This window comes from Staurois parvus, unplaced genomic scaffold (genome assembly GCF_062004578.1).
Source record: "Staurois parvus isolate SC_StPar_1 unplaced genomic scaffold, SC_StPar_1.0 ptg000563l, whole genome shotgun sequence".
In the NCBI taxonomy this organism is placed as follows: Eukaryota; Metazoa; Chordata; class Amphibia; order Anura; family Ranidae; genus Staurois; species Staurois parvus.
In genome coordinates, this window is record NW_028318359.1 from 448,314 (window position 1) to 469,700 (window position 21,387).

Here is a 21,387-nt window from a genome sequence, read left to right on the forward strand (position 1 = left end):
ATGTTTGAATAAGCGTCTGTATACACATACCACCGCAGACAGATGTATGCAGAGGGATAATACATACAGTAGCACTCTCCAGAGACAGGGATTCTTTTAGTTTGCATTAAAAACTTTAGAGACAGTTTCAACACTTTTCAGAAAATAGGATTTATTACTGAAAAGGTCAAAATGGTGCAATTAAAATAATTACAGAAAAGATGTAACAAATATATATATATATATATATATAAAGAGAGAGCAATAAAACAACAGAGAAATAAAAGAAAGACGTTTCAGAAGGCAGGATACTTGCAAGAGTCGTTGGTTTGAGCAGAATCCAGTCGTCCGAACAAAAAGGTTGCCTTTCTCCCAAAGATGTTCCTGGTGTTAAAAGGGAGGTATCTCTTCTTACCTCTCTCCAGGCATGCCAGCCTTTTTTCTAGTAACCCAAAGGGGTGTCTCCTGAAAGCAAAGGGCCAATCGCCTCATTTGGGGATGGGTGTTATTCGGGGACCCAGGCTATGACCAAATCCCTTGCATGTTTATCCCATGGTCACTAACCTTCAATAGGTACAGGTAGCATCCTTGCAACTGGCAGATTAATATGCAGAATCATATTCCGAACGTCCAGATACCAATTATGGCATATCCTGCCACTCCGGATAAAAATATATTGCTTTCTACCCTCTTGTAGATGCTACATAGGGATGTAAGGTGTCATGTGACTCGTATTAAAATGACCCATCTGAATATATATTTTATATCAATGTGCCCTAGTTCCTGCTGAAGTTATGAATTTGTATGAAAAATGTGGAATGTACGTTTTATGGCCCCTGCTGTAATGCTTACATGTCAAGTGACCGACTGAGTGATAGTTTTACGACCCGGCAGAGGAAAGGGTTTGGCAGACACTCTGGCACCAGGCTACTTGGGGTTACAACCATGAAGCTTATCCAGCTGTGACCCCAGTGCACACACAGACATCATTCCATTCAAAGGGGAGGGGAGGGGGACGGAGTGGAATGATATTTGTAGAGTATGATACAAAATGATTGTCAGCGTGTCTAAGCGCACAATTATCACAGTCTTGTTTATGACCATTCCTCTGCTGCTGTTTATTCTATAATAAAATCCATTGTAAAAGAAAAATCTTAGCCTTATTTTATTAAAACTGCAAAAATAAAATTATAACATATTCCCCCCCCCCTTTTTTTTTTTTTTTTTCTTCTCTTTCCCTCCCCTCAATGCTTTCTCTATCTTCCTCCATCTGATGCACTCTTCTCTCTTTTTCTCTTTTTTCTCTCCTTTTGTCTCACATCTTTCTCTTACACATCTAATTATATCTACAAGAAGAAACTTGCCTTCCCCGGATACGGAATCACACGATGTGCGCGCTTTAGACGATATTGCTGTCTTTTGCTCCACTGCCCGATTACCTGAGCGATTTCTACCCCTTAGATTTACATCCTTCATACTTATCTCGATTACCATTTATATTCCATACTTTTTTGGTGTATATCGTTTACCGGGTATCGTGTTATTTTGTTTTCTGTTCAATGTACATTTCATATGCATATCTGATTACCCGTCTGCGTCACGGGAGATTAAGTCAGGACTGTGTTCCGTATCTGCTTATGGTCTGATATGCCTTTTACTTCAATAAAGACTTTTTTTGGAAAAAAAAAAAAAATAACATATTTTATAATTTATTATGTGTTCTTTTTTGATTTTTGAGTGCTAAGGTGATGTTTCTGGGATATCTTTACTTTGGGGTATAATAATATTTTATGTGTAAAATAATAAATAATTGCTGTCTAATGTATACTATATAAGTATAGTAGATAGCAATATGATAAAACACTCCCATATATCCCAAATAAAGAGATAAATTGTAAATCCAACCTTAGGTTATTAGATTGAAAAAAAAAAAAATTCAGTTTACATATCTGCCAAACGTCAATAGGTGGCAGCAGAGCACCCCACAATCTCCATAAGACCTTTTTGTTTCTATAGACTTCAATGGAAATGCTGAAGAAAAGCATGTAGTGCGTTTTTGATGCTTTTTGCATTTTAAATCTGCCTAGAAACCAGAAAAAAAAAAAATAACCCCCCCCCCACAAAACGCATCAAAAACGCAAGTGCAAAAACGCAATGCAATACGCAATGCAGAAACGGCTCAAACACAGCCTGAGTAGGAGTGACCCTAGACTAAAGTGAAGATCCAGTGGCCTGTTAATAAAATAAAAGTCAGCTGCTGACTTAAAAAAAAAAAAAAAATGCCACTCACCTGACCCAGGATCCAGCTTTGTGCTCACCGCAGCCGGGTTCACCGGCCGTCCTCTGTCCCCGGGGCCGGCATCTTAAGGTGTTACCGAACCCACAACAGTACAATCAGTCTGTATCTGCAGTAAAGCGTGCTTGTTATACTCCCTGTGGAACCTAAGGGGTTAATCCTCTGCATTGTGTAAATAAAGCCTGTTTGATCCGGTCTTCTCTGATCCTCCCCTTCTTCTAGGGTCCCCCTCTTATCTCCTGATAAGACATATGGCGTGGAGACACTCTGCACACGCTCTGTTTGGTGTGTATTGCTAGAGAGGTGGTTTTTTTTTTTAGAGTGCATATGATCAGCACAGGGCCAGTCAACACTGTCCAGACAGAGGTCAGGGGTCCTGCATCTTCCTAGAGCAGGAGGATACTCCTCCTACAAATTTAACCAGTGCTTTGCTGGACACTGATAGAAGTCACAAGACTGCTCTAACAGCTGATGAGAAAAGGTATTTAGTAGTTTATATTTACATTCCTGTGTCCTGTGGGAGATCAGATATAGTGAATGCGGGGTCCTGGGAGATCAGATATAGTGAATGCAGGGTCCGGGGAGACCAGATATAGTGAATGCGGGGTCCTGGGAGACCGGATATAGTGAATGCGGGGTCCTGGGAGACCGGATATAGTGAATGCGGGGTCCTGGGAGACCGGATATAGTGAATGCGGGGTCCTGGGAGACCGGATATAGTGAATGCGGGGTCCTGGGAGACCGGATATAGTGAATGCGGGGTCCGGGGATATCAGATATAGTAAATGCAGCATCCTGGGAGACCAGATATAGTGAATGCAGGGTCCGGGGAGACCAGATATAGTGAATGCGGGGTCCTGGGAGACCAGATATAGTGAATGCAGGGTCCGGGGAGACCGGATATAGTGAATGCGGGGTCCTGGGAGACCGGATATAGTGAATGCGGGGTCCTGGGAGACCGGATATAGTGAATGCGGGGTCCTGGGAGACCGGATATAGTGAATGCAGGGTCCTGGGAGACCAGATATAGTGAATGCAGGGTCCGGGGAGACCAGATATAGTGAATGCGGGGTCCTGGGAGACCAGATATAGTGAATGCGGGGTCCTGGGAGAGCAGATATAGTGAATGCGGGTTCCGGGGAGACCAGATATAGTGAATGCGGGGTCCTGGGAGACCAGATATAGTGAATGCGGGGTCCAGGGAGACCAGATATAGTAAATGCAGGGTCCTGGGAGATTAGATATAGTGAATGCGGGGTCCTGGGAGACCAGATATAGTGAATGCAGGGTCCTGGGAGACCAGATATAGTGAATGCGGGGTCCTGGGAGACCAGATATAGTGAATGCGGGGTCCTGGGAGACCAGATATAGTGAATGCGGGGTCCTGGGAGAGCAGATATAGTGAATGCGGGGTCCTGGGAGACCAGATATAGTGAATGCGGGGTCCTGGGAGAGCAGATATAGTGAATGCGGGGTCTGGGGAGACCAGATATAGTGAATGCGGGGTCCTGGGAGACCAGATATAGTGAATGCGGGGTCCAGGGAGATCAGATATAGTGAATGCGGGGTCCTGGGAGATCAGATATAGTGAGTGCGGGGTCCTGGGAGACCAGATATAGTGAATGCGGGGTCCGGGGAGATCAGATATAGTGAGTGCGGGGTCCTGGGAGACCAGATATAGTGAATGCGGGGTCCGGGGAGATCAGATATAGTGAATGCGGGGTCCGGGGAGACCAGATATAGTGAATGCGGGGTCCTGGGAGATCAGATATAGTGAATGCGGGGTCCTGGGAGACCAGATATAGTGAATGCAGGGTCCTGGGAGACCAGATATAGTGAATGCGGGGTCCTGGGAGACCAGATATAGTGAATGCAGGGTTCAGGGAGATCAGATATAGTGAATGCGGGGTCCTGGGAGATCAGATATAGTGAATGCGGGGTCCTGGGAGACCAGATATAGTGAATGCAGGGTCCGGGGAGACCAGATATAGTGAATGCGGGGTCCTGGGAGATCAGATATGGTGAATGCGGGGTCCTGGCAGATCAGATATGGTGAATGCGGGGTCCTGGGAGACCAGATATAGTGAATGTGGGGTCCTGGGAGATCAGATATGGTGAATGCGGGGTCCGGGGAGATTAGATATAGTGTCACACCAAACCCGACTTTGAAATCGTGCAACTTACAGTGAAGTCGTACAATATCAAAGTCAGATGAGATGCCGATTTCAGGTGCGATTTGCAAGACATCTGACACAGCAAATTGCAGCAATAGTAGAGCATGTACTACTTTAGAAATCGGTGTGAACCGCACTGATATGACCATTGTAATTGCGGACAATAGGGTGCGACGTGACGTAGCATGCAAATCACATGCCAATTCGCATCCAGTGTGACCGGAGACTTAGGGCTCATTCACACATAAAGTTGGGGGTGGTGGTAAAACCCTGAAGTTGAGTTGAGGTTTTACCAGCCCCAGTCCTTACCCCCTTTAGCTGCTGAGGCACATCTGGCGCAGCAGCAATGAACCCCCCTGTTGCTTTTGGTGGGCGCTACCGCCTGCCAATTTCGACCCATTCCAGTAAATGGGGCCAATCTGCAAGCGCCCCATATGCTTCTGCGGGGTACAAGGGCCAAAAGCAGGTGCTGCCTGCTGTAACCCCTTGTTTGCTGTACGGCACAAGGCTGCAGGGCACTGGTGGAGCGGCCTCATTCACTCAAATGGGTCAAGCTTGGCAGGTGCTACACCCACCAACCATGACAAGGTGTATCACTCCTCCATGTGTATGTCGCAATGCAGCTAAAGGGGGCATGGTTGGGTGGGGGTGGTAAAAACATGTCTTAACCAGGGATTTTTTTCCTCAGAGAATAGGTGAAAAACTCCCCCTTTCTGAATCACCACTTCGATCCGCCCTCTACCCACCTCCGAGCACCGTCTCTTGGATCCAACCCCTACCCACCTCCGAGCACCATCTCTTGGATCCACCCCCTACCTACCTCCGAGCACCGTCTCTTGGATCCACCCCCTACCCACCTCCGAGCACCGTCCCTTGGATTCACCCCCTACCCACCTCCGAGCACCATCCCTTGGATCCACCCCCTATCCGCCTCTGAGCACCGTCCCTTGGATCCACCCCCTACCCACCTGCCAGTACCGTCCCTTGGATCCACCCCCTACCTGCCTCTGAGCACCGTCCCTTGGATCCGCCCTCTACCCACCTCTGAGCACCGTCCCTTGGATCCACCCCCTACCCACCTCTGAGCACCGTCCCTTGGATCCACCCCCTACCCACCTCTGAGCACCGTCCCTTGGATCCACCCCCTACCCACCTGCCAGTACCGTCCCTTGGATCCACCCCCTACCCGCCTCTGAGCACCGTCCCTTGGATCCACCCCATACCCACCTGCTGGTACCGTCCCTTGGATCCACCCTCTACCCACCTCCGAGCACCGTCCCTTGGATCCACCCCCTACCCACCTGCCAGTAACACCCCTTTTTGTGGTGATAAGTAATTTGTATAGAATTTGTTAATGACGACAAGATAAGTAGATCCCCTTTAGCCAAAAACAATAGACCCTCCAGCAACAATAGTTCCCCCCACAACAATATACCCCTCAAGCAACAATAGATCCCCTCTACAACAAATGTTGCCCCACAACAATACACCCCCTCCAGCAACAACAGAACCCCTCTACAACAATAGCCGCCTTCCCCCAGCAACATTGGACCCCCCATAACAAAATACTGCCCCAGCAATAATAAACCCCAGCAGCAACAACAGATCTCCCAGCAACCATCATCAATAGACCTCTCCCTTAACAGTAAATCTCTCCCAGCAACAATAGATTCCCCACCAGCAACAATAGACCCCCTCTAGCAACAATAGATCCCCTTTACATAAATAGCCTCCCCCAGCAACAATAGACACTGCCCAGCAACAACAGACCCCCTCCAGCGACAATAGGTCCCCTCTACAACAGTAGCCGGCCCCAGCAACAATAGACCCCCTCCTTCAACAATAGATCCCCTCTACAACAATAACCACCCACGCAATAATAGATCCCCAACAGCAACAACAAATCTCCCAGCAACCATCATCAATAGACATCTCCCTTAACAGTAAATCTCTCCCAGCAACAATAGATTCCCCACCGGCAACCATAGACCCCCCTCTAGCAACAGTAGATCCCCTCTACAGCAACAGCCGCCCCCAGCAACAATAGACACTGCCCAGCAATAAAAGACCCCTCCAGCAATGATAGATCCCATCTACAACAGTAGCTGCCCCAGCAACAATAGACCCCCTCCAGCAACAATAGATCCCATCTACAACAATAACCGCCCCAGCAATAATAGACCCCCAACAGAAACAATAGACCCCACTTAAAGAAGAGATCCCCTCCAGCAACAATAGATGGCCCAGCAGCCAGCATCAATAGACCCTCCAGCACCCCTTGCCATTACATTTATTTATTTATGGAACTTATATAGTGCCATCAATTTGCGCAGCGCTTTACACATATATATTGTACATTCGCATCAGTCCCTAACCCTCAAGGGGTGTAAAATCTAAGGTCCCTAATGCAGGCCATAGACAGGTCTAAAACCGGCCGATTAAAAAAAAACAAAAAAAAAACGATCGTTCATTAGGCCAACGTTACCACCAATGGTTAAAAAAAATCGGCCAATTTTCGTCCCGTCTACGGCCGGCATTTAATTACTTCTGTCCCTGCAGAGAGCTCCGCTATTATATTTGACATGAAAAGGTATTGCTGTTGCAACAATGTATCTATTTGTATCCATTTCGGATGCAGATGTTTTTATTCGGATACAAATAGATACATTGTTGCAACCGCAATACCTTTTCATGTCAAATATAATAGCGGACTGGAATTCTTTTTCTTCTTTTTTTTCTTCTTGCAGGTCACGGCCCATGCGCAGATTTTTTATTGGTAAAAAGATCGGCCGATTTGCCCATGATTGCCGGGAAAATCGGCCGATCAGCAAAATCGGCCGATTTTTTTCCAACTTCACCGATAAAAAAGTTTAAAATCCCGAAAAACGGCCGACCAATAAACCCACTAACGGTGCGAACATCGGCATATTTTTTTTTTCGGCCGACAAATTGGCTGATTTTCAACCCATCTATGGCCTGCATAACTCACATTCACATACTAGGGCCAATTTAGACAAGAGCCAATTAACCTACCAGCATGTCTTTGGAGTGTGGAAGGAAACCAGAGTACCCAGAGGAAACCCACACAGGCACAGAGAGCACATGCAAACTCCAGGCAGGTGGTGCCGTGGTTGGGATTTGAACCAACGACCCGAGTACTGCCAGGCGGAAGTGCTAACCATTTTGCCACTGTGCTGCTGTTAGTGCTAGAGGTGCCAGAACTGCATTCCCACTGAAAAACAGCCCTGGTCTTAACTTTGGGGTTTTACCACCCCCCCTAAATACAAATTTAAGTGAACCCTTACTGTCCTGAGCCCCCTATAAGGCTGCTTTCACACCGATCTGCTGCGGTCTAACCGTCCTGAGGGTTCGCAGTGTGTCGCCATAGACATCTATTCTATCCTGCAGGTGTGGCGCACTTTCTGAATGCGGATATAATAGAAGTCTATGACTAAGCGCACCCAGAGGCTTATCCGGCTCTCGCTCCGTACTGCAGCCCTGAATCTACAAGTAGTCCCTGCCATGGCGGCACAGCCAGCCCGCACCGCCATCTACTGGTGGCTGACCCCCGCCACAACACCCCAGACAATACACCCAGAGTCATGTGACATAGTATATCATTCCACCCCACGTGACACGGCCTGATCTCCGACAATACAGAGGGCAGCACTGCTCTGGTGTAACAATGGAGATAACATGAGCTAGTAACACATGAAATAAGACATGACGTCATGTACCATGACCCTCCAATGGGTGACAGGTTCTCTTCACGCTCCGCCCAATATGGACAGGCACAGCTGTTTCAAGCTGCGGGAGGCCACGCCCGCACGTAGCGTCTCTGACTGTCACTGCCCGGCAGTTCCGGGTGCAGCAAGATGGCGGCCTCCAGAGGGGGAAGCATGGATAGGGGGACCCGGCAATCCGGGGACGGAGGCTGGTTTGTCACCCTGGCTGTGGGGGTGTCCCTGATGAAATGCCTGCTCATACCGACGTAGTAAGAGCCGAGGAGGATTGCTTCAATGGAAGGAGCACCATATGGGAGAGCTGGCAGAGGGAGGGAGGGTATTGTAGAACTACAAGTCCCAGCATGCTTTGTGAAGTAGGAGGTGATTGTAGGACTACAGGTCCCAGCATGCATTCTTATGTAGAAGGGTATTCAAGACTACTGGTCCCAGCATGCATTGCTAAGTTGAAGGCTATTGTAGAACTACAGGTCCCAGCATGCATTCCTAAGTGGAGGCTAGTGTGGGACTATGAGTGCCAGCATGCATTGCTAGGTAGGAGGTTATTGTAGGACTACAAGTCCCAGCATGCATTGCTAAGTAGGAGGGTATTCAGGACTACAAGTCCCAGCATGCATTGCTAGGTAGGAGGTTATTGTAGGACTACAAGTCCCAGCATGCATTGCTAAGTAGGAGGGTATTCAGGACTACAAGTCCCAGCATGCATTGCTAAGTAGGAGGGTATTCGGGACTACAAGTCCCAGCATGCATTGCTAGGTAGGAGGTTATTGTAGGACTACAAGTCCCAGCATGCATTGCTAGGTAGGAGGTTATTGTAGGACTACAAGTCCCAGCATGCATTGCTAAGTAGGAGGTTATTGTAGGACTACAAGTCCCAGCATGCATTGCTAAGTAGGAGGGTATTCAGGACTATAAGTCCCAGCATAAATTGCTAAGTAGGAGGGTAATCGGGACTACAAGTCCCAGCATACATTGCAGTGATAAGTCGGAGGGTAATCAGAACTACAAGTCCCAGCATACATTGCAGTGATAAGGTCTCATTACTTAAAGCGGGTAGTTGCTGGTATCTGAGAGTCCCTGTACAGGTGTATAGGCTCAGAAGAGGGTGGATCTACAATGGTTCAGCCAGCAGACATGTAATTGTCTCTTTTGTCTCCTGCAGTCATTCCACGGACTTTGAAGTTCATCGGAACTGGTTGGCCATCACTCACAGTCTGCCCGTCTCCCGCTGGTACTATGAGGTAGGTGCCAGAGAAGCCCCGTACCTCGGGGGGGTCTCTATGTAAACCAACTTTGTAATCCGGTTGCTCAAAGCAAACAGAGAAATAGATTTGCTGCACAACTGGCATCCCAAAGTGACCCTCCATCCCCCATCAGACAGAAACGGAAATTGCCTACAGGGAGTAAACAAGTACCCTGCACCCCCAACCCCACACATACACACACTGAACTCACATATATGACACATACATGTCCTCCCCTACCCACCACACACATACACACACTGAACTCACATATATGACACATACATGTCCTCCCCTACCTGTCCCACACATACACACGCTGAACTCACATATATGACACATACATGTCCTTCCCTACCCTTCCCACACATACACACGCTGAACTCACATATATGACACATACATGTCCTTCCCTACCCGTCCCACACATACACACGCTGAACTCACATATATGACACATACATGTCCTCCCCTACCCACCCCACACATACACACGCTGAACTCACATATATGACACATACATGTCCTCCCCTACCCATCCCACACATACACACACTGAACTCACATATATGACACATACATGTCCTCCCCTACCCATCCCACACATACACACACTGAACTCACATATATGACACATACATGCCCTCCCCTACCCATCCCACACATACACACACTGAACTCACATATATGACACATACATGCCCTCCCCTACCCACCCCACACATACACACACTGAACTCACATATATGACACATACATGTCCTCTCCTACCCATCCCACACATACACACACTGAACTCACATATATGACACATACATGTCCTCCCCTACCCATCCCACACATACACACACTGAACTCACATATATGACACATACATGTCCTCCCCTACCCATCCCACACATACACACACTGAACTCACATATAACGCATACATGTCCTCCCCTACCCACCCCACACATACACACACTGAACTCACATATATGACGCATACATGTCCTCCCCATACCCACCCCACACATACACACACTGAACTCACATATATGACACATACATGTCCTCCCCTACCCATCCCACACATACACACTCTGAACTCACATATATGACACATACATGTCCTCCCCGACCCACCCCATAAACACACTGAACTCACATATATGACACATACATGTCCTCCCCTACCCACCCCACACATACACACACTGAACTCACATATATGACACATACATGTCCTCCCCTACCCACCCCACACATACACACACTGAACTCACATATATGACACATACATGTCCTCCCCTACCCACCCCACACATACACACACTGAACTCACATATATGACGCATACATGTCCTCCCCATACCCACCCCACACATACACACACTGAACTCACATATATGACGCATACATGTCCTCCCCTACCCACCCCACACATACACACACTGAACTCGCATATATGACACATACATGTCCTCCCCTACCCATCCCACACATACACACTCTGAACTCACATATATGACACATACATGTCCTCCCCGACCCACCCCATAAACACACTGAACTCACATATATGACACATACATGTCCTCCCCTACCCACCCCACACATACACACACTGAACTCACATATATGACACATACATGTCCTCCCCTACCCACCCCACACATACACACACTGAACTCACATATATGACACATACATGTCCTCCCCTACCCACCCCACACATACACACACTGAACTCACATATACAGTTGTGCTCAAAAGTTTGAACCCCCTGGCAGAAATCGTTACATTCTGGCATTGATATTGAAAATATAACTGATCATGCCACAAAATGCTCTTTTATTGAAGGATGATGATCATATGAAGCCATTTATTATCAAATAGTGGTTTTGGCTCCTTTTAAATCATAATGATAACAGAAATCACCCAAATGGCCCGAATCAGAAGTCTCCGCCCCCCGGATCAGAAGTCTCCGCCCCCTGGAATGTTAGGCCTTGGTACAGACACACAAGGTGACACATACGGGTTACAATGCCAATTAGAGGTTAATGTCCCACATTTGTGGCTTTTTAAATTGCAATTAGTGTCAGTGTATAAATAGGCACGGGCGCCCTTCAGAGAACGCTTTTTCATTCTCTCAGTGAAAGCAAAACGTTTTCTTATTGAATGAGGTGGAGATCATGATGTAACTGTCCGCCTCTCCACCTCATCCAATCAGAGAATGCTTCGCATTCACTGAAAAAATCTCTGAACGGTGCATGCGCCTCTCTGCATGGGACTCAGCAGCAAGTGGAGATCACTGGTGTAGCTGTGCCTCCTACAATGATTTCCAGCTTCTAGAGCAGTGGTCTCCAAACTGCGGCCTGGGGGTTGAATGTGGCCCTTTGCTTGCTTTTATCCAGCCCTTGGATCACTTTTACCTCGCCAATGATGCCGGACACCATTCCTCCCACCAACACCAACAAAGGGGCATAATTTCTGTTACTGACATTTGGGCATGATTTCCGCTGTGCTTGGGACTCAGCAGCAAGTGGAGATCACTGGTGTAGCTGTGCCTCCTACAATGATTTCCAGCTTCTAGAGCAGTGGCCTCCAAACTGCGGCCTGGGGATCGAATGTGGCCCTTTACTTGCTTTTATCTGGCCCTTGGATCACTTTTACCTCGCCAATGATGCCGGACACCATTCCTCCCACCAACACCAACAAAGGGGCATAATTCCTGTTACTGACATATGGGCATGATTTCTCCCATTGACACCAACAATGGTGCACTATTCTTCCCCCTGATGCCAAAGATGCACAGTTTACTCCCAACCAACGACCCAGTAAAATTTCTACACCCAGTGGCCCCCCCCTGAAGTCTGAAGGACAGTCAACTGGCCCTTCGTTTAGAAAGTATGATGACCCCCTGTTGTAGAAGGTACAGCCCCACCCCCGTCCCTTTGATGGACATTGAAAAAAAGATGGCCCCTTTGAATGGCCCTGTAGACACCACCTAGACATCTAGTACATCCTCCCATAGGAAGATATAGGCAGGTGCCGGCTTTGACCAATTGGGTTATCTCCTTGGTTTAATGCAGAACTATAAGTGGGCCCTCCAGACACCTACCGGGTCCTAAGCTCCTGCCTAGGTTTCCTTGTGACCGATCTGGCTCTAGGCTATGGCTGTGTGCATTGTGAGGCACTCCCTTTTTGTTGGATTTTTTTTATATATTTTACATTACACACAATGCAACAAATTGCATGAGATACAATTTCTTGGCATTTTAGTGGGTCGGGATTGTTTTCTTTAACCTCTTCCCGTCCGGCCCATGTCGATAAACGGCCGGACAGGAGCGCTGCCGATGCGGGTGGACGTTTCTAAACGTCCCCCCCCCAACCATTGCCTGGGAGCACGCGGCACCGCGATCGGTGCCCTCTGTGTCTTCCGGACACAGCTGAACACAGATCGCTGTACGGGATCTCTGTGTGAGGTCCTGATCATGTGATCACTGATTGGCCAATCAGTGATCATATGAATAGTAGTAAGCAAGATGTCACTTCTGACATCATTGCTTTCTACTTGTGAAATATGTGAATGATCACAGAGATCACATGGTACCGGGCTATTCACAACAGCCTTGTACCATGCTACAAGCTGTGACCAATCACAGTTCACACAGTATTTCTCAATGGCTGCAGGAATGCAGCCAGAGAGGAGAAATCATTGCTTTTACAGCCTTTATTGGGTGTAAAAGCAATCGGTGTAAAAAAAGAAAAAAAAAATCTTCATCACCCCCCCCACAAGTAGTACAGTAGTAGTCACTATGGTGACATTGTACTGCTAGGGTGACAGTATGTTAAACAAAAATAAATAAGAATTTAAAAAAATATAATGTAAAAAAAAAATTTGGAAAAATTATAATTTTTGGTTATAAATTAATTTGGGTTATTTTTTTTATTTTATTTTATTTTTTTTTACTACAAAGATTGCTGAATAAATTTTGGCCAAGATTTATGAAGAAAGATTATTTGCAAAATTTTATAAGAAAAACTATGGTGACATTGTACTGCTAGAGTGACAGTATTTAAAAAACAAACAAATAATAATATAAAAAAATAAAAATGTAAAAAAAAATATTTGAAAAATGATAATTTTTGGTTATACACTAATTTGGGTTTTTTTTTCTTTTTTTTTTTTTTTTTTACTAAAAAGATAGATGAATACATTTTTGGCCAAGATTTATGAAGAAAGATTATTTATTTGCAAAATTTTATAAGAAACCCTTTTTTTTTTTTTTTCTCCCAAAATTTGTGGACTTTCATTTATATAGCAAAAAAATAAAATCCCAGTGGTGCATAAATACCACCAAAATAAAGTTTTATCTGTCTCAAAAAAAAATACTGAAAAATTCGTATGGGTACAGTGTTGCATGACCGTGCAATTGTCATTCAAAGTGTGACAGCGCTGAAAGCTGAAAATTGGCCTGGACTGGAAGGGGGTGAAAGTGCCTGGACTTTAAGTGGTTAATACCCTTCCCCTTGTCCTCCCCATGCATCCCCTTCCTTTTTTATTTATTTTTTGTTTGCATTATAGAGGCCTTATTTCCAAGGGTCTTCAAGCTGGGCACGTGATGTCCTGGTGTCTATTTCATCTTCAACGGCACTGGGCGCTCTCCAGTCATGCAGAGACTGACACTGACAGGTCTATGTATCTCTCTGCAGTGTTGTACAGTCCAGGCTGACATGATGGTGCACCCTGGAGGGGTGTGTCCATGACAGCCTGGGTATACAGGAAGTGGCTGGAATGACAGTAGCTGTCATTGAAAGAAGAGGACTGGCAGTGGAGTGAAGTGCCTGCAGGGGACAACACTGGAGAAGAGGGCGATATTGCAGCGAAAGCTGCATTTTTAGGATAGCTGGGCCAGGTTATTCAAAAGCAAATCAAATAAAATCTGGAGATAACTAATGCAATGTTGTACCCATTTCATAGGCAACCTCTGAATGGACATTGGACTACCCTCCCTTTTTCGCCTGGTTTGAGTACGGCCTGTCATATGTCGCCCGGCTCTTTGACCCGGAAATGCTGAAAGTGGAAAACCTCAACTATGCCAGCCAGGAAACCATCCTGTTCCAGAGACTCTCCGTAATCCTCACTGATCTCCTCTTTATATATGCTGCCAAACAGTAAGTATGCCCCAGGGGTGGACTGACCATTTGGAAACTCGGGCATTGCCCGAGGGCTCGGGGTCAGTAGGGGGCCCCATGAGATGCCCCTGGTACCTTTTTTCATAGGCGTTTTGAGTGTGGGCAAGGACACAGGGGCCCCATGATCCCCTATTGCCCGGGGGCCCCATGAGTTGTCAGTCCACCCCTGGTACGCCCGATACCTCATCCGTCTGTACTGAACTCCAGGTATGGATATTGTTTGCTGAACATCATGGCCAAAAATACTGGCACCCCGGCATTTATGTCAGATAACGCACCACTTCGCCCTGAAAATTGTTGCAATTACAAATTTTTAGGCATTCTCGTGTTTATTTCTTTTGTTTGTGTTGGTGTGGCACAAAAAAAGTGGAGAAACAAAAAGCCAAATCTGACACATTCCACCCAAAACCCCCAAAAGTGGACTGGACAAAATTACTGGCACCCTGAATTTAACCACTTTCCAACTGCGCTATAGCTGAACGATGGCTACAGCGCGGTTGTCCATTTCTGGGAGGGCGTCATATGACGTCCTCCCTCGCGCCCCCAGCAATCTCCGTTATCGCTGTGTTCTAAGGACACAGCTGATCACGTGATGTGGTAAACGGCCAATCACAGCGGTCTTTTTACCACGTGATCAGCTGTATTCAATGACTCAGCAAGTCACCAGGTAAATACAGTTGCCGGTTATCAGCTGCACTTTCCTCACACTGTCACAGCGTGAGGAAAGTACTACAGATAACCAGCAATTGTCAGAGAAGAGATTGGCACTGATGATCAGTGCCCAGCAGTGCCACCCACCTGTGCCCAGCAGTGCAACCAGTCAATGCCCAGCGGTGCCAGCAGGCAGTGCCCATCATTGCTGCATATCAGTGCAGCATCATTAGTGTCGTCCATCAGTGCTGCCTATCCGTGCAGCATCATCAGTGTCCATCAGTGCTGCCTATCCGTGCAGCATCATCAGTGCCCATCAGTGCTGCCTATCCATGCAGCATCATCAGTGCCCATCAGTGCTGCCTATCCGTGCAGCCTCATCAGTGCTGCCTATCCGTGCAGCCTCATCAGTGCCGCCTATCCGTGCAGCATCATCAGTGCCCATCAGTGCTGCCTATCCGTGCAGCCTCATCAATGCCTATCAGTGCCCATCAGTGCTGCCTATCCGTGCAGCATCATCAGTGCCCATCAGTGCCGCCTATTCGTGCAGCATCATCAGTGCCCATCAGTGCTGCCTATCCGTGCAGCATCATCAGTGCTGCCTATCCGTGCAGCATCATCAGTGCTGCCTATCCGTGCAGCATCATCAGTGCTGCCTATCCGTGCAGCATCATCAGTGCCCATCAGTACTGCCTATCCGTGTAGCCTCATCAGTGCCCATCAGTGCTGCCTATCCGTGCAGCATCATCAGTGCCCATCAGTGCTGCCTATCCGTGCAGCATCATTAGTGCCCATCCGTGCAGCCTCATCAATGCACATCAATGAAGGAGAAGAATTACCTGTTTGCAAAATTTTATAATAGAAACAAAAACTTATTTATTTTTTTTTTTCAAGCCCATCAGTGCTTCCCAGCAGTGCCGCTCATTGCTGCCTATCAGTGCCCATCAGTGCCACCTATCAGCGCAGCCTCATCAATGTGCATCAGTGAAGGAAAAAAATTACCTGTTTGCAAAATTTTATAATAGATACAAAGAAAAACTTTTTTTTTTTCACATTTTTTGCTCTTTTTTTGTTTATAGCGCAACAAATAAAACACCCCAGTGGTGATTACATACCACCAAAAGAAAGCTCCTATTTGTGTGAAAAAAAAATGATAAACATTTCATATGGGTACAGTGTTGCATGACCGCGCTATTGTCATTCAAAGTGCAACAGCGCTGAAAGCTGAAAATTGGCCTGGGCAGGAAGGGAGTATAAGTGCCCTGTAGGCAAGTGGTTATCATTTGGTAGCACACCCCTTGGAAAAAATAACAAGTCAATGGTTTCCTGTACCCATCAATGAGTTTCTTACACCCCTCTACTGGAATTTTGGACCACTTCTTTCACCAACTGCTCCAGGTCCTTCAGATTGGAAGGGTTCCTTTTCCCAACTCCTGTTTTGAGATCTCTCTACAGGAGATCTATTGGATTGAGATCTGGACTCATTGCTGGCCAGTTCAATACTCTCCAGCGCTTTCTCTGAAAATATTTCTGGGGGCTTTTTGACTTGTGCTTTGGGTCATTGTCCTGCTGTATGACCCAAGACCTCTGATGGAGACCCAACTTCCCGACTCTGGGCCCTACATTGCACCCCAGAATTCTTTGGTAGTCTTCAGGTTTCATAATGCCATGCACACCATCAAGACATCCAGTGCCTGAAGCAGCAAAGCAACCCCAAAACTTCAGGGAACCTCCACCATATGTGACTGTAGGGACTGGATTCTTTTCTTTAAAGGCCTCAACAGAATAATGGGCTTTATTAAATAGCTGTTATTTTCATCTGTCCAAAGCACGTTCTCCCAAAAGGACTTTGGCTTCCTCAGGTAAGTTTTTTTTGGCAAACTCCAATCTGGCTTTTTATGTTTCTGTGTCAGCAGTGGGGTCCTCCTGGGTCACCTACCCTAGCGTCCCTTTTCATTCAGATGGCGACGTATAGTGAGAGCTGACACAGTTGTACCCTGTGCCTGAAGGTCAGCTTGAATTTTTCTGGAAGTTGATAGAGGTTCCTTAGCCACCATTCCAACAATCCTTCCTTGCAATCTTTGATCAAGTTTTTCTCTTTCGTCCACGTCCAGGGAGATTAGCTACAGTACAAAACATGGCCACTGCCCCAGTCTATAACTGGCCTTCACAGCAAGGAGCACATGGAAGGGTGACGCATGTCAAACAAGAAAAATTCTCAGCTCTAACTTGCCAGCCAGCCTGCAAACAAACCAAATTAACCGGTCTAACAATATGCGTTACAAAACAGGGGTTTAGCACACATTGAGATTAGCTACAGTGCCATGGGCTGTAAACTTCTTGACAATGTTGCGCACAGTGGACACAGGAACATTAAGATCTCTGGAGATGGACTTGTAACCTTGAGATTGTCCATGCTTTTCTACAATTTTTTGTTCTCAAATTCTCAGACAATTCTTTGCTGCTCTTTCTCTTCTCCATGCTCCATGTGGCACACAGAGATACACAACAGAAAGGTTGAGTCAATTTCATCCAGATGGTGACGTATAGTGCGAGCGGACACTGTTGTACCCTGTGCCTGAAGGTCAGCTTGAATTTGTCTGGAAGTTGATCGAGGTCCTTTATCCACCATTCCAACAATCCTTCGTTGCAATTGTTGATCATGTTTTTCTCTTTCGTTCACATCCATGGAGATTAGCTACAGTGCCATGGGCTGTAAACTTCTTGACATTGTTGCGCACAGTGGACACAGGAACATTAAGATCTCTGGAGATGGATTTGTAACCTGGAGATTTTCCATGCTTTTCCACAATTTTTGTTCTCAAATTCTCAGACAATTCTTTGCTGCTCTTTTTCTTCTCCATGCTCCATGTGGTACACAGAGACACACAACAGAAAGGTTGAGTCATTTTCATTCAGATGGTGACGTATAGTGCGAGCGGACACAGTTGTACCCTGTGCCTGAAGGTCAGCTTGAATTTGTCTGGAAGTTGATCGAAGTCCTTTATCCCCCGTTCAAACAATCCTTCCTTGCAATTTTTTATCATTTTTCCTCTTTCATCCACATCCAGGGAGATTAGCTACAATGCCATGGGCTGTAAACTTCTTGACAATGTTGCGCACAGTGGACACAGGAACATTAAGGTCTCTGGAGATGAACTTGTAATCTTGAGATTGTCCATGCTTTTCTACAATTTTTTTTGTTCTCAAATTCTCAGACAATTCTTTGCTGCTCTTTCTCTTCTCCATGCTCCATGGGGCACACAAAGACACAAAATGGGTTGAGTCAATTCTTCACCATTTTAATGGTTGCTGGTGTGATTTCTATATTGTCAGCACATGTTCGTTCCTATCCAGGGAGATTAGCTACAGTGACATGGGCTGTAAACTTTTTGACATTGTTGCGCACAGTGGACACAGGAACATTAAGATCTCTGGAGATGGATTTGTAACCTGGAGATTGTCCATGCTTTTCCACAATTTTTGTTCTCAAATTCTCAGACAATTCTTTGCTGCTCTTTTTCTTCTCCATGCTCCATGTGGTACACAGAGGCACACAACAGAAAGGTTGAGTCAATTTCATCCAGATGGCGATGTATAGTGCGAGTGGACACAGTTGTACCCTGTGCCTGGAGGTCAGCTTGAATTTGTCTGAAAGTTGATCAAAGTCCTTTATCCCCCATTGAAACAATCCTTCCTTGCAATTTTTGATCAAGTTTTCCTCTTTCATCCACATCCAGGGAGATTAGCTACAGTGCCACGGGCTGTAAACTTCTTGACATTGTTGCGCACAGTGGACACAGGAACATTAAGGTCTCCGGAGATGGACTTGCAACCTTGAGATTGTCCATGCTTTTCCACAATTTTTGTTCTCAAAGTCTCAGACAATTCTTTGCTGCTCTTTTTCTTCTCCATGCTCCATGTGGCACACAGAGACACACAACAGAAAGGTTAAGTCAATTTCATTCAGATGGCGACGTATAGTGCGAGCTGACAGAGTTGTACCCTGTGCCTGGAGGTCAGCTTGAATTTGTCTGGAAGTTGATTGAGGTTCTTTATCCACCATTCCAACAATCCTTTGTTGCAATTTTTGATCGTAAACTTCTTGACATTGTTGCACACAGTGGACGCAGGAACATTAAGATCTCTGGAGATGGACTTGTAACCTTGAGATTGTCCATGCTTTTCCACAATTTTTGTTCTCATATCCTCTTCTTTGTTGCTCTTTTATCTTCTCCATGCTCCATATGCCACACAGACACACAACAGAAAGGTTGAGTCAATTTTTCACCGATTTAACTAGTTGTCGGTGTGATTTATATATTGTCAGCTCCTGTTAATTGATACAGGTGAGTTTAATTACAATTGACAGGAACATCACAAACTTGGAATGCAATTATATCTTACAATTTTGAGAGAGCCATTATATTGTCCAGTCCATTTTTGGAGTTTTGAGTGGAATGTGTCAGATTTGGCTTTTTGGTTCTCCACTTCTTGTGTCATACCAATACAAACAAAAGAATCAAACATGAGAATGCTGAAACATTTGTAATTGCAACAATTTTCTGGGTGAAGTGTGCTATGGGGGCACCCACTGCACGGAGCCGTGGCTTGGCCTTGCCCCCTCTCTCCTCATTGGCTCACTGACCTGTGATTGACAGCAGTGGGAGCTAATGACTCCCACTTCTGCCTAAGCCTATAAGAAGAGGGAGTCCTGGGATAGCTGAGACTCCAGTACACATCTCTGGATGGAGAGGGGGCTTAGGTGAGTATTAGGGGAGGCTGGGGGGGGGCATGCTGCAAACAAAAGGTTTTTTACCTTCACGCATAGAGTGCATGAAGGTAAAAATTCCTTGAGGACCACTTTAATTCATTTTTAATATTCAAAGCAGACTCCCATCCATCCATGTCTTTATTATTATTATTATACAGGATTTATATCACGCCAACAGTTTGCTCAGCGCTTTGCAATATAAAGGGAGACAATACAGTTCAAAACAAGAGGGTTAGGAGGGCCCTGATCCTTGGAGCTTACAATCTTCATGCTGTGTTTTGGTGAGAACTCACTTTGAAAAACACCCCCTAGAATTGTAGCCGCGGCCATCTTGAATAAGGGCAGATTATTCATTTAGAATTGACTTCCTAGAATCCACCTGCCCTTAGCTCAGGCAGGAGGGTGTGCTTAGCTGAGAAAACCCCTCCTCCACTCCTGAAGACTCCTGGAATGTACGAGATCAGTTGGCCTAGGCCTGGAAACCAGGACGTAACTGAAGAAATGTAAAATAAAAGTTTAAAACAAGTAAATATACCCCCCTATCCATTTGCTAACATTAGCAGCATGAGGATTAAAAATAGTCAAAGTTGATTGAGAGAGTAAAGTCTTGCTTTAAGATAAGTCAGATTTTAGGCATCCTCTGCAGTAAAAAAAAATATAATTTTTGCTGAAATACCCCCAAAAGAGTAAAAGGATGCTGACACTGCAACTTTCCTCATTTTGTAACAGAGAGTGCATCAGCTGCTTTATTAAAGGAAAGTCACTCCTATTCAGATTCATTCTGTAGACAGCAAGGAGCTTTTTTTTTCCAGAGCATAAAGGGGTAGGATTCTGCAACAAAGTTTCCTTAACCATCTCCCTCCGGTCGTTGTATATAAACGGCCGGACGGTGGCATTGCAGGGTCGGGTGGCCGTTTATAAATGGCTTCCCCGCCCCTTGCTTGTGCGCGCTCCCTGGGAGCACGCAGCACTGCGATCCGGTGCCCGCTGTGTTCTCTGGGCACACTGGAACACTGATCGTCGGACGTGACCTCTGTGTGAGGTCCTGATCATGTGATCACTGATTGGCCAATCAGTGATCACATGCAGAGTAGTAAGCAAGATGTCACTTCTGACATCATTGCTTACTACGTGTGAAATCTGTGAATGATCACAGAGGTCACAAGGTATAAGGCCATTCACAACAGCCTTGTACCATGTGACAAGCTGTGACCAATCACAAATCACACAGTAGTTCTCAATGGCTGCAAGAATGCAGCCAGAGAGGAGAAATGATTGCTTTTACAGCCTTTATGGGTTTAAAAGCAATCCGTGTAAAGAAAAAAAAATCTTCATCACCTCC

At 46.1% G+C, this 21,387-nt stretch overlaps 1 protein-coding gene across 1 annotated transcript in view; it reads left to right on the forward strand.

Moving 5' to 3' along the window:
* Positions 1-8,286: 8,286 nt before the first annotated feature.
* ALG8 (ALG8 alpha-1,3-glucosyltransferase) overlaps positions 8,287-21,387 on the forward strand; it is a 54,671-nt gene continuing 41,570 nt past the window's right edge. The window contains exons 1-3 of the mRNA XM_089691507.1: positions 8,287-8,443; positions 9,355-9,433; positions 14,406-14,599. Of these exons, the coding sequence (XP_089547633.1) occupies positions 8,325-8,443; positions 9,355-9,433; positions 14,406-14,599 (392 nt within the window). The 5' untranslated portion in view covers positions 8,287-8,324. The remainder of the gene's footprint in view (positions 8,444-9,354; positions 9,434-14,405; positions 14,600-21,387) is intronic.